The 12,421-nt window shown below is 36.5% G+C and overlaps 1 protein-coding gene across 6 annotated transcripts in view; it reads left to right on the top strand.

The window, feature by feature from the left end:
* Positions 1-12,421, top strand: part of DMD (dystrophin) — a 2,193,636-nt gene that overhangs the window by 1,658,558 nt on the left and 522,657 nt on the right. For all 6 annotated transcript variants that reach the window (XM_036917975.2, XM_057495970.1, XM_057495969.1 and 3 more), the window contains one exon: positions 11,226-11,380. In XM_036917975.2, the coding sequence (XP_036773870.2) occupies positions 11,226-11,380 (155 nt within the window). The remainder of the gene's footprint in view (positions 1-11,225; positions 11,381-12,421) is intronic.

Below are 12,421 nucleotides of genomic sequence, written 5' to 3'. Positions count from 1 at the left end.
GGTTGTGATACCAATTGTGATAATCATGGGTCTGGAGAAAAAGTGAAAAGATCTGGAGAATGAGATATTTTCAGGGGACTTTGAAAAGCTCTGACATATTCCTGGGGGATCTAGAAGGCTACGTGCACGTCTTGTCAAATAGAGAATATCAATAAAGATATATAAATTACAAACAGGAACCAAATAGAGATTCTGGACTTTCAAAGTACAATAACTGAAATAAAATTTTTGTTAGGGGAACTCAACATCAAATTTGAACCAGCAGAAGAGTAAGTGAACTTGAAGACAGGTCAGTGGGAATAATCTACTCTGAGGAAAAGAAAGAAGAAAAGAATTAAGCAACATACATGAAGCAAAAACTGGCAGAATTTATGGGTGAAATAGACAATTCAACAAAGACAGAAACTTCAGCACCCCATTTTTAATAATGGATAGAACAACTGGGCAGAATATCAACAAGGAAATAGGAGACTTGGAAAAACACTGTGAATTGGCAAGACCTAACAGTCATTTATAGAGCACTACATCCAATAATAACAGAATACATATTCTTCTCAATTGCATGTAAAATATTCTCTAGAATAGACCATATGCTAGGCCATAAAACAAATCTCAATACATTTAAAAGGATTAAAATCATGCCATGTAGGTTCTCTGACCATAACTGAAAGAAATTAAAGATCAATAACAAAAGTAAATATGGGAAATTTACAAATATGAGAGAATGATACAACACATTCTTAAGTAGCCATTAGGTCAAAGAAGAAATCACAAAGGAAATGCAAAAATACTTTGAGATGAATAGAAATAAAAATACAATATACCAAAATTTATGAGATGCCACTAATCAGTGTTTACAGTGAAACTCATAGCTATAAATGCCTATGTTAAGAAAAAAAAGATCTCAAATGAGTGACCCTACCTTCTACCTTAAACTAGACAAAGAAGAGGGAATTAAATCTAAAGCAAGCAGAAGGAAGGAAATAATAAAGATTAGTATGAAATCAATGAAATAGAAAAAGAAAAACAAAGGAAAAAGCAACAAAACCAAAAGTGGGTAATTTGAAAATAACAATATTGACAACCCTTTAGCTAGACTAAGGGGAAAAAATGGAGAGGACTCAAATTACCAATCTTAGAAATGAAAGAGGATGCATCACTACTAACCTTATAGAGATTAAAAAAGATTAAGAAGATACTATGAATGGGAAAAGTAGGAAATCTGAATATACCTACAACAAGTAAAGAAATTGAATCAGTAATTTAAAATCTTCTTCCAAAGCAAAACTCAGGTTCAGATGGCTTCACTGGTGAATACTAGCAAATATTTAAAGAAGATTTAATACTAGTCTTTCACAAACTCTTCTAAAAAATAGAGGAAGGAATATTCACAGCCAAATATACCACAGGAAACAAAACAAAGCAAAACTACACACCAATATGCCTTCTGAATATAGACTTTAAAAGCCTCAACAAAATACTTTCAAACCTAATAGCTACATATTGAAAGGATTGTATATCATAACCAAGTGAGATTTATTCCGGGAACATAAGGTTAGTTTTTTAACATACAAAATTAAATCAGTGTACAGATCTTGCTTAACTTTTAATGGAATTATACCCTGGTAAACCCATCATAAGTTGAAAATATTGTTAGTTAAAAATAAAAATGCATTTAATACATCTAATCCTCCAAACATCATAGCTTAGCCTAGGCTATCTTAAACATTCTCAGAACACTTACATTAGCCTGCAGCTGGGCAAAATCATCTACCACAAAGCCTATTTTATAATAAAGTATTGAAAATGTCATGTTATTTATTGAATATTCCACTGAAAGTGGAAAATAAAATCGTATATGGCTACAGAATGGTTCTAACTGTAGGGGTTGCTTACTTTTATGATCACATGTCTGACTGGAGCTTCAGCTCCATTCTGCTGTCGCACATCATGGGAGAACATAGTACCACATACTGCTAGCCTGGGGAAAGATCCAAAATTCAAATTTGAAGTATGGTTTCTACAGAATGCATTTCACTTTTACACTACTGAAAAATCATAAATCCAACCATCATCAGTCAGAAACCATCTCTAATGTACTGCATCCGTACACTACAGGACAAAAATCACATGGGCATCTCAGTAGTTGCAGAAAAAGCGTTTGACAAAGTCAAAAACCCTTTCATGATAAATAGGCTAAAAAAAAGTAACAGAAGGTATTGTAGGGTAATAGTGTCCCCTTAAAAGATGTGTTAAAGGCCTAACCCCTAGTACTTGTGAATAGACTTCCTTATTTGGAAATAGAGTCTTTGCAGATACAATCAAGTTAAGATGAGGTCATACTGGAGAAGAGTGGGCCCTTAATCCAATATGACTGGTGTCCTCACGAATGGAGGAAAAGAGGCATACATAGAGAGAAGAATACAATGCAAATACACTGACCAGAGGGAAAACACCATGTGACAGTAAAGGCAGAGATTCGAGTGATGCAGCTGCAAGACAAGGAACGCCAAGGGATGGACAGCCACCACTGGAAGCTAGGAAGAGGCAAGGAAGGATTCTCCTCTGTAGATTTCAGATGGAGCATGGCCTGCTGACACCTTGATTTTAGTTCTAACCTCCAGAACTGTGAGGCAATAATTTTTTTTGTTTAAGCCACCCAGTACTTTGTCATGGCAATCCTAGGAAAATAATATAAATTTTTTTTATATTTCCTCAGCCTGATAAAGGGCATCTGAGAAAAACCCACACCCAACATCATGGTGAAAGAACGAATGCATTCACCTAACATCTGGAGCGAGATAAGGATGTCTGCTCTTACCACTTCTAGTTATCACTGTACTAGAAGTTCAGGCCAGGGCAATTCAGCAAGAATAATAGGTAAAAGGCAACCAGGTTGAAAAGGCAGAAGTAAAATTATATGTATTTGCAGATGACATGATCTTGTGTACAGAAAATCCTAAGGAATACACAAAAAAGTATTAGAACTAATAAATTCAGCAAATTTGCAGGATAAAAGATCAAAACACAAAAACCAATTGTTTCTCTATAGACTTGCAATGAACAATCCAAAAAATAAAACTTAGAAAACTATTCCAGTTACAATAGCATCAAAAAAAATCCAAAATACTTAGGAATAAAATAAATGCAAAACTTATGCAGTGACAATTGCAAAGCACTATTGAATGAAATTTTAAAAGATCTCAGTAAGTGAAAAAACATCGCATGTTCCCAGACCAAAAGACTTAACATTGTTGAGACAGCAATATCCCCAAATTGATCTACAGACTCTGTGCAATCCTTATCAAAAGACTAGCTGGATTTCCTGCAGGAATAGATGACTGGATCCTAAAATTCTCGAGATAGGATCATACCTGAGTAAGTATGTCAGTTGGGATAGGCTAAGTTATGACACAGTAACAACTCCCTAATCTAGACACTTAACACAAAGTTTATATTTTACTCATGTTGCATGTCCATTGTAGAATCACAAGGGGGTTCTGCTTAACTTCATCACTCAGGGACTTTGACTGGTAGCAAATGTGTCTTGATATATACTTCCATGATCAAAGAGGCAGGGAACATGGTAAATAATGCCATTGGCTCTTAATCCTTCTGCCTGGCAGTGACAAGTAGCCAAAATCAGTTACATGGTCATCCCTGATTTTGCGGGGTGCAGATGTATAATCCTCTGGCATGGAAAGGTCCTGAATGTTTGTGAACAATAATGTAGTCTACCACAGTAGGCTCATGGGACTTGAAAAATAGCCAAGAAAATGTCACTTTCTAGGGATCTTTCCTCTGGCATTCTCTCTAGAGTCATTTCTGCCCAGTCATTTCCATACCCTCTCAACCAGACTCCACTTAGATGCCTGGGGTAGCTGGGTGATTTGTTAATTATAACACTGCTTAAGTCCTTTAATAAAGTCAACAAATCAAAGAGAGAGCCCAGATGAAGAGAATGCTTTCCAAAATGTCATAATGAAATTAAGGTAATGAAGCACTTGGAGGGCTATCCTTCCTTCTTTTTGTATAGAACTTATTCCAAAGAAGCTGGAAGAGAAATGGGGCCTGAAAGTAAAGAGGGGGGAGAAATAAATTGTATGCCATTAGTTTAATTATGAAAATTCATTACATGAAGCCATGTAAGACAGAAAATAATGGAACTCTAATGGGTTGGCCGATAACACATTACTAGCCTGCTCTCAGCTTGTAGTCATTGTTGAAAGGACAAAAAAGTAACAACTGTGGTATGTAATCCTCAAAGCTATTGAAAAGATTAATCATTTCCAGTAAGCTGGAAAATGAGGGCCATTTTCTTAAATAGTATCGCCTGTATAGAGTGTTACCTTCTGAAATAGAGTTGTTTGGTAATGTCAAAAGTTTAATAGATGAGTCTTGAAGTTAATGGTGAGAGGCCTTACTTTTGAAATAGCTTCCTTACAGATATTTTAACATTTCTGTTATAAATTCATAAGTAGGTTTTATAGGTCATTTTAATTCACAGAAGCAAGAAAGTGTGTTTCTTTTCCCCAGTAAAGATTTATAGAACATTAGTTCATACTTAGGACTAAGTTATTCAGTCATTTTTTAAAAATAAACCAATTCTGTATTTTTTTTTCTGCTGTCTTTGTTCGGCAATCTTAGTTTATTATACACAATAATTTTCCAATCATTCTATAATCACTGAGACTATCTTATACTCTTCAAAGTTCAATTATAATAAACAATCTGTTTCCTCAAATTATTTTATATGGAAGCATATCTTTAACGAGATTGAACCCTGAATATTGGAGTCAAGAAGCCTGTATTTCTTTGATGCCTCTTTCACTGACTTGCTCTGTCACCTTCAACAAGTCACTTAACCTTTCAGAGTTTTTGAATTCTCACATGTGCAGTTATGGGATTAGATTAGAGGAAAGAAGATAACAAAAGATGAAAGTGGATGTGTGGGTAAGGTTTATATATTTCAAGGCCTTCTCATCCAAGCAGAGAGCTTTGGACTTTGTCTTGTAGGTAATAGGGAGCCATTTCAGGTTTTACAGAGGAGCAATGTGCTGCTAGTCTATTTCAAAAAGCTCACTTGAGCAGCTGTATGTGGATGGAAGGACTGGCTCATGAGTGGAGGGGAAGAGACAATGAAAAGGTTATTGCAGTGTGCAAGCAAGGAATGATGAAGGGCTAAATTAAGGCAATGGTAATGAAGGTAGAAGATTTGGATGTAAGGGGAAAGTTTGATAAAACCCCTCTTTGGTATTGCATCCTGCCTCCTGCTGCAGCTGAAGATCACTTACACTGCAGAGGGAGAAGACTGGGCTAGGGACAGAATGTTGGGGAAACAGATAGAAAAAGAAAAACTTGAACCATGAGAGAGTATAGAGAAGACCCAAAGAGAGGGGGCCAAGAAAGGACAGAACTTCAAGAAAAAAATAACCAATAGCCCAGTTGCTACAAATAAATCAAGTCAATGAGAACCTGAAATTTTTCACAATGTCCATTGCTGACTGAATTACTTAACTATTTTCACAAAAGCTCCACGTGACAAGCAAATTCAGAATGTCAGTGGAACACAACAATAAGCGTCTATATCTTTTTCATGAGTTTGCAATTTGGCTGGGGTGGCATTCTTCCACATGTCACTCAGCCTTCTCCAAGGATGAGCAGGCTGGCCCAAGGCATGTTTGTCTCATGGTTATGGCAGAAGCATAAAAGGGATAGCCCCCCTGTGGGAGCACATTCTAAGCCTCTGCTTGTGCCACTTCTGTATATTAACATATTAACATCCCATTAGGATGAGGCAGAGCAAGTCATATAGCCAAGCTCATCATCAAGGGCAGAAAAGTTAACTGCTTCTTGTAGCAGGAAATCTAGTTACATAGCAAATAGCATGGATATAGGGTGCAGTAAAGAACTGGGGCCACTAATGCAATTTGCCACAGTGACAATTATGTTCTATCTATTACATCAGAATAGTTTTAGTGGGATGGTGATGGCAGAAGCCAGATTTTGATGAAATACCGAGTGGCAGGAATGTAAAAAGTTGAGGCAATGAGCTAATCATTTGCCTTCCAGCCTGCTTAACTGTGAAGGGAAAGAAAATGATAGCAGATTTTGTTGGTGTTGTTTAAAGATGAGGGGAGAGACTCATGTTTGAAGACTGTAGAGAAAGTGCCTGCAGGAAGGCAAGAGGTGGAAAAGACACAAAGATAGAGGGAGTCCATGGAGGAGGATCCCAGAATAGATGAGGGTCCAGACGGAAGAATCAGAATCCCACAGCAGAAGAGTCATCTCTCCCTCTGAGACTGAAGAGAAGGATGCAAAATAAAGTCTGATATTTCATGAAATATATACTTGGTATGTTAAATTTCCCCTGTGTAACTGTAAGCAGGGTCATTTCCTGTGAGACTTGTTCTAGGTTGTATTGTTTGAGCTTAGTTTGGAAACCACCCTAGATATTTCAGAAGGAATTTACTATAGAGGACTGGTCCCATCACTAATGGGGGAGCTGAGAAGCCCAGTAGGAGAGAGTGAAGCAAGGAGATGAGCAGCATCAGGAAGCTGTTACCACCTCAAGGACTGGAGGGCCAGCCAGTGTTGCCAAAGCCCGGAAACCAGAGCCATCTGTGGGGGGCACAACAGGTACTGAAACTGCAGAGGGCAGGGCCGTTCAGTGGGAAATAGAGACACAAAGATGACACTGCCCACATAGAGAGAAAGGGAGATGCACTTAAGTTTCGCCCCTGCTTCCTGCTCTTTCATCTCTCATCAGGGCCTCTCATGGCCTAACTCATCTAAAAGCAGCTAGCAAGAAATACTGAGAAATTCTGGTCCCTAAGGGGGTTAATTCATCTGCAATACTGAGTAGAGTAGGCGATGGCCAGAGAGAATGGATGTAAGAGCTAATAAGCTTTTAGCTATTAGCTCACAGAGCTAATTTTTTTGTATGAATCTTTTAGTTCATGTATGCAAACACAGTTTCCTAGGCAAAATGAGAGAAACCCAAGATGTAGAACTTTTTATCCATAAATACATTAGGATCATGTTGTATAATTTTCCAAGCAATTTGATTTTGAATTTGACCTCACGACAAACCTGAGGCACAAGCAGAGTGAGTAGCCCCATCCGGTTTTACAGACAACTAAACTGGGGCTGCAAAGGTTAATGACTTTCTTAAGATCAAACTGCAAGACAATCGCCAAGCAAGACTTCCTGGGAAGATACCTTTTCAGTTACTCTGCATTGCCTTTCAGGAACCTCAATTGAATCACAGTCATTAAAATTTAAAGATCTAGTTCCTCTGGAACAAATGTTAATTCCACTTGTAGGTGAACATCCCAGAACACAATTTATAAGAAAACTTAAATAATACTCAGCCTTAACATTTTAATTATAGGTCTATGTCCTCACATCTATCTTCTAAATTAAAGGGAGCCTTTTAGAACTGCAGCATTATAGACGATGTCTATAAAACAGTTGAGTCCCTTGCTTTGTATTCAGCAGAGACTCCTCTTTTAGTGAATGGAGTGTGGCTCAGGGAAAACAGTAGTAGTGGTGGTGGTGGTGGTGGTAGTGATGATGATTACAGCTAGTATTTATTTAAGGCTTCAGATATGCTAGGGACCATTCTAAGTGCTTTCCCTGGATTTTCTAAATTAACCTCATAATAATCTCTCAAGGTGGATACTGTTAGTTCACCCACTTAACAAAGGAGGAAACTGAGGCACAGAGAGGAAAATTAACTTTCCCATTTGTCACATAACTAGTAAGTGATCAAGCCAATATTCAAACCTAGCAGGCTCATTCTATTGCCTAGATTTTTAACTGCTCTTTCTCCTCCTCCCCTGTTTTCCCCTATATAGGGTCAATAACCCTAAAAAGAGTTCTTTAAAAATTTTTTTTAAGTGAGAAAAGACAAAGATTAAAAATGAAAACCTTTAATGCTCAAAAGTCTGCAAATTAATTCAGATTGTCCCATAGTCTACAATCATTTTTCTGCCTAAAATACTGTGTATAAATACCAAGCACAAATTATAGCATCATCATATTAGGTTTGAATATGAAGTATTTCTTTCCTGGTTAGGGACACAGTCTTTTAGGGATTTAGCATTTACATTCTTCGTAGAAAATACACACACACAAGCATCTTTTTTTATAGGCTAGTGCTCACAGTGTTTTAAATTTCTTCACACACTGTGATCACCACACAAACAATTCTCTGTAATGTATACCATGGTAAATAGAATCCAGAAATAAAAAAGAAGTATATGTGAATTCTATTATATTTTTGAATTTATACTGTTTCTGTGATCCAGAGTTATCCCACTAGTATATTTCACAGTAGTAGGCAAAGCTGGTCGATGTCATTGTGCCTGGTGTGAATGACACTTGGTCAAAGGCCAAGATGGTCAACATATTACCTTAGAAAGAAGAAAAATCAGTCTGTCCTGGTGAATGTCTTTAGGAAGGGAGATGAGAAGGCTGTGATTGAGAACCTCTGACTTTAGATAAGGGCCTTAGCCCTGTCATTGTTGATCAAGGGCAATGGGATTTTTTTTTCTTTTTAATCCTACATCCTCACAAAATCTGGGCCAGTATTCAGTGACAGTTAGTGCTTGTAGTTAATGCTAGTAGGGTCAACATTTCCTTAGGTAAAAAAAAAATCTGAATCTAAATGTGAATACAATTTTGATTTAAAATAATGGATGACTTGTACATTTTTGCCTTTCAAGCATTAAAGTATATCAAACAGCTCTGGTTTGAGTCTAGCCTTACTCTTTTGCTACCTTTTTACTCTGAAGTCTCTAATTTAACATTAGCTTGCTATTTCCTTCAAGATTTGGGGAAAATCTAGCATACTTTTAAACTTCTAGGTATTTTTTATGATCTGTTCATTAGAACCAAAGAGTATATCCTTATATCTGGACTTCTCAAATAGCAACCCATGATTGAGGGGTGGCTTCCAAGGTTATTTCTCTTTCTCAGGTAAAATAAATGATTTTAATTATATTTATTAATTTATATTTTATATGCCTAAATTTATACACATTTGCTCTGATGTTGGTTCATCGTAAGTATTTCTTTAACAATCCTTCTTAAAAAGGAATTAATTACCTTGGGAAAAGTAACCAAATTACTGAGTTTTGTGGATTCTTGTACTCCCGATTAGACATTTGTTAGATTAGAGATAATAAGCTCTTTTTTAAGATACAAAAGCAGTATTCTGGGCAATAAGGGCCAATTGGTTTTTCGTGTCTTAGAGTGCATTACTTTTACCACTGTAGGTTTGCCACATTTGAGGAGGGGTGAAGGAACATGTAATTTTGTAACCTAGGACATTTCTAGAAAGGGAAAGCCTTCAGGATGTGTGTTTCACCTCCTTGGAAAGGCTTTTGAATAGTGTGAGGCTCTGAAGAGTGGAAAACAGGAGCTGCTGGGCTTGATCAAAGGAGTATATAAAGAGAGGCAGACATTCCACAAGAATAACTTTTAATTGCTTTGTAGTGCAGCAACTATAGTAGGCCTTTAAAAACTGTCTGTCTCTTTTTTTCACAGCAAAAGTTAGTGATATTGGCTTTAACTGCTTGGTGCTAGTACTAGTTAGGTTATCGGGGTCTATTGGCTATATGCTCAAAATGTAATTATTTCATTTGATTCTAAATGAGGATGTTGTACTTCACTGAGAAATGGCAGATTATATATAGATGATAGGTTTTCAAGGAACAGGAGTCCATTCAAACATACTGAAACTATGCTAAAAGTGCTAGTTTGATTTTTATTTTATAAACATACTAGCACGAAATAACAAATATTAAAACAAAAATGATTATTCTTTCCAGAAACAACAATTATTTTCAATTTCCTCTGTTCCCCTTCTTGTTTGTGACTATGTATTTTTACAGATTTAAGAAATACAGTGTAGATAGAAATGCGCTTTGTTTTTTACTTATGACTTCTATGCATATTTAGTGCATATTAGACCATTGGGTTGATGTACTATGTCATTTTAATGTCTTCTCGCTTTTTTACTTAATTAATGAAGATCTTTATTCCTATAGTATATTTCCCTTCTTTTAAATATTTGATTAGGAAAAAATACCAAAAGTGAGATTACTGGATCAATGGGAGTAAGCATTTGTATGTCACTTGGTATCTATAGCCAGACTGTCCCAATAGATACTGTTCCCAGCAGCAGTGCATGAATGTGCTAGTTAAGCCATGGTCTTTCTGGCTTTTGATTTTATTTCTTATTAATTTAATTGATGTCAAATTGTACCATCTTGATTTAATACTCTATTTTTTTAAGTTAATTTTGTCTTTTCCTTTTTTCATAAGAACTTTTTATTCTTTCTCTCATTTGAATTTCCTGTTCCTATTCCTCTGCTCATTTATCAATTGTTCAACCCACCATGTTGGAATTGATATAACTATCTTGGCAATTTAATATTATCTCACTGCTTAGAAGCCTCTCCTCCATGCACTTGCAGCATTGCTCAATAGAAATTTTGGGCTAGTGTGCTTCCAGATAAGCCTATCATTTTTCTATTTCTTTCTTTGATGTATGATATGTCAAGTGATAAGATACATAGTTTGCTACTGTTCGATTGCCAAAGACAAAGAAGAAAGCGTAGGTCATTTGGTTTAGCAAGATTCTTATATTTGAAGTGTTATCTTGGTTTTAAAGTAGGATCTTTTTAAAAGTAGTATGGATAAATTGATCTTCAGAGAAGTTCATAACTAGAACAGCAGCACTGCTCTTTAAATGTTCAATAGTTTCTGTATGCAGCTTTAGTTGAATGCCAGCAGATGGCACTAATTACATAAACAATTGAACAAGTTAATGAAGAAGGAAAGAAACACAAGATTTTTTTCCATTCATATTTTGGTATATGTCATATAAACATGATATGGGAGCTTATTTGTATAGTTGCTTCTCTCCCATGATAAAAACAGTTAAGCCCCGTTTACTTCCAATTAATTGCTACTAAATTGAAATACCTGATTACTGTTCCAGATGCTGCATTTGAAAAGTTTTATCATGAAAACTAGTGTAACTAGGTTAGCTTATACTCTCATGCTAGAGTAAATCACATGGTAGGTTAAAAGCACTCATGTAGACATGCTTTGACCTGAGTATTCAGAAGCTCTTCATGAAGCATTTTAAGAAACTCCAACTAGAGATTTCAGAGAAAACTGACATTTGTTCTTTTTCTCATGTATATCTATAGCAGTTGGCCAAAGACCTCCGCCAGTGGCAGATAAATATAGATGTGGCAAATGACTTGGCACTGAAACTTCTCCGGGATTATTCTGCAGATGATACCAGAAAAGTGCACATGATCACAGAGAACATCAATGCCTCTTGGGCTACCATTCATAAAAGGTACGAACTACGTCATTTCTGAGACTACTGTTGCCTCTCATGATGGTGTGGTGACACTGGGTGGCCAGGGCAGATTTGTTTTCCCAATCCTGCTAAACCGTGGCTTGGGAGGAGCCAAGATGACAGATACCAACTAAACTTACAGACTTGCCTAATTTGTCTTACTTTAAAGATGAGGGACCTGAAGACTGGTGAAATTCAATGATTTGCCCACAGTCATGAAGGTAGTGGCATAACTAAGAGATTAGACAGAAACAAAATACTGCTTTGTAGCTAGAAGAGCCATTTGTCAGTCTGCTCTGAGAACTCTAGCCAATGAAATGTCATTCTATTCCATCGTGGCCTACACTGCCCCATCCTTAATCTGACAAGGAAATAATTTTGGACTTCACCTTGGAGTTATAGCTGCCCATAGTGCCATCATTCTGTCTCTGTGCACCCAAAAGGAACATCTGCAGTATAACACGACTCATAACTTCATTTCCCATTATGTATCTAGGGAAATTAACAGCTCTTAGAGACCCCACCTCCTCAAAATAGGTCCAGTCTCCTTATTATCCACTCTTATAGCCCTTTGTACTTTTCTTTTATTAACATTTATCCTAATTATAAATAAAAATGTGTATTATGTAACTGTTTAGTGTTTATCCTTCACATTAGCCTAAACTCCCTGAGGACAGAGGCTGTCTTTCTTATTTAACACATCCTGGGGGCTTGAACCAGGTGATATAATAGAGAGCTGGTAACTGTTTGTTGAAAGATGACTCTCTTTGCATAACGTAGTGTTGCCTTGTTCGTGCTTTGGTAAGTTAAGTATTATCAGGTACTCATTTTTCTGTCAGAAAACAGGGGCAAAATTAAAATTAGTACCTATGCAGTGATGAGAAAGACCCCAGTGAAAGGCAAATTACTTCCAGAAGATGACATGGATTACTGAAGAAGTTGCCTAGGTGAACTTTATTAAGAAGAAAAGGCCACCATTGAGGGGAAAAAAAATTTTTTTTGAACTCAGAGCAGAAACTCTTAGGAATAATGAGGTAT

Source organism: Manis pentadactyla, chromosome X (genome assembly GCF_030020395.1).
Source record: "Manis pentadactyla isolate mManPen7 chromosome X, mManPen7.hap1, whole genome shotgun sequence".
Classification (NCBI taxonomy): Eukaryota; Metazoa; Chordata; class Mammalia; order Pholidota; family Manidae; genus Manis; species Manis pentadactyla.
The sequence above is the reverse complement of the archived record's forward strand: the minus strand, read 5'-3'. Positions and strand labels throughout refer to the sequence as shown.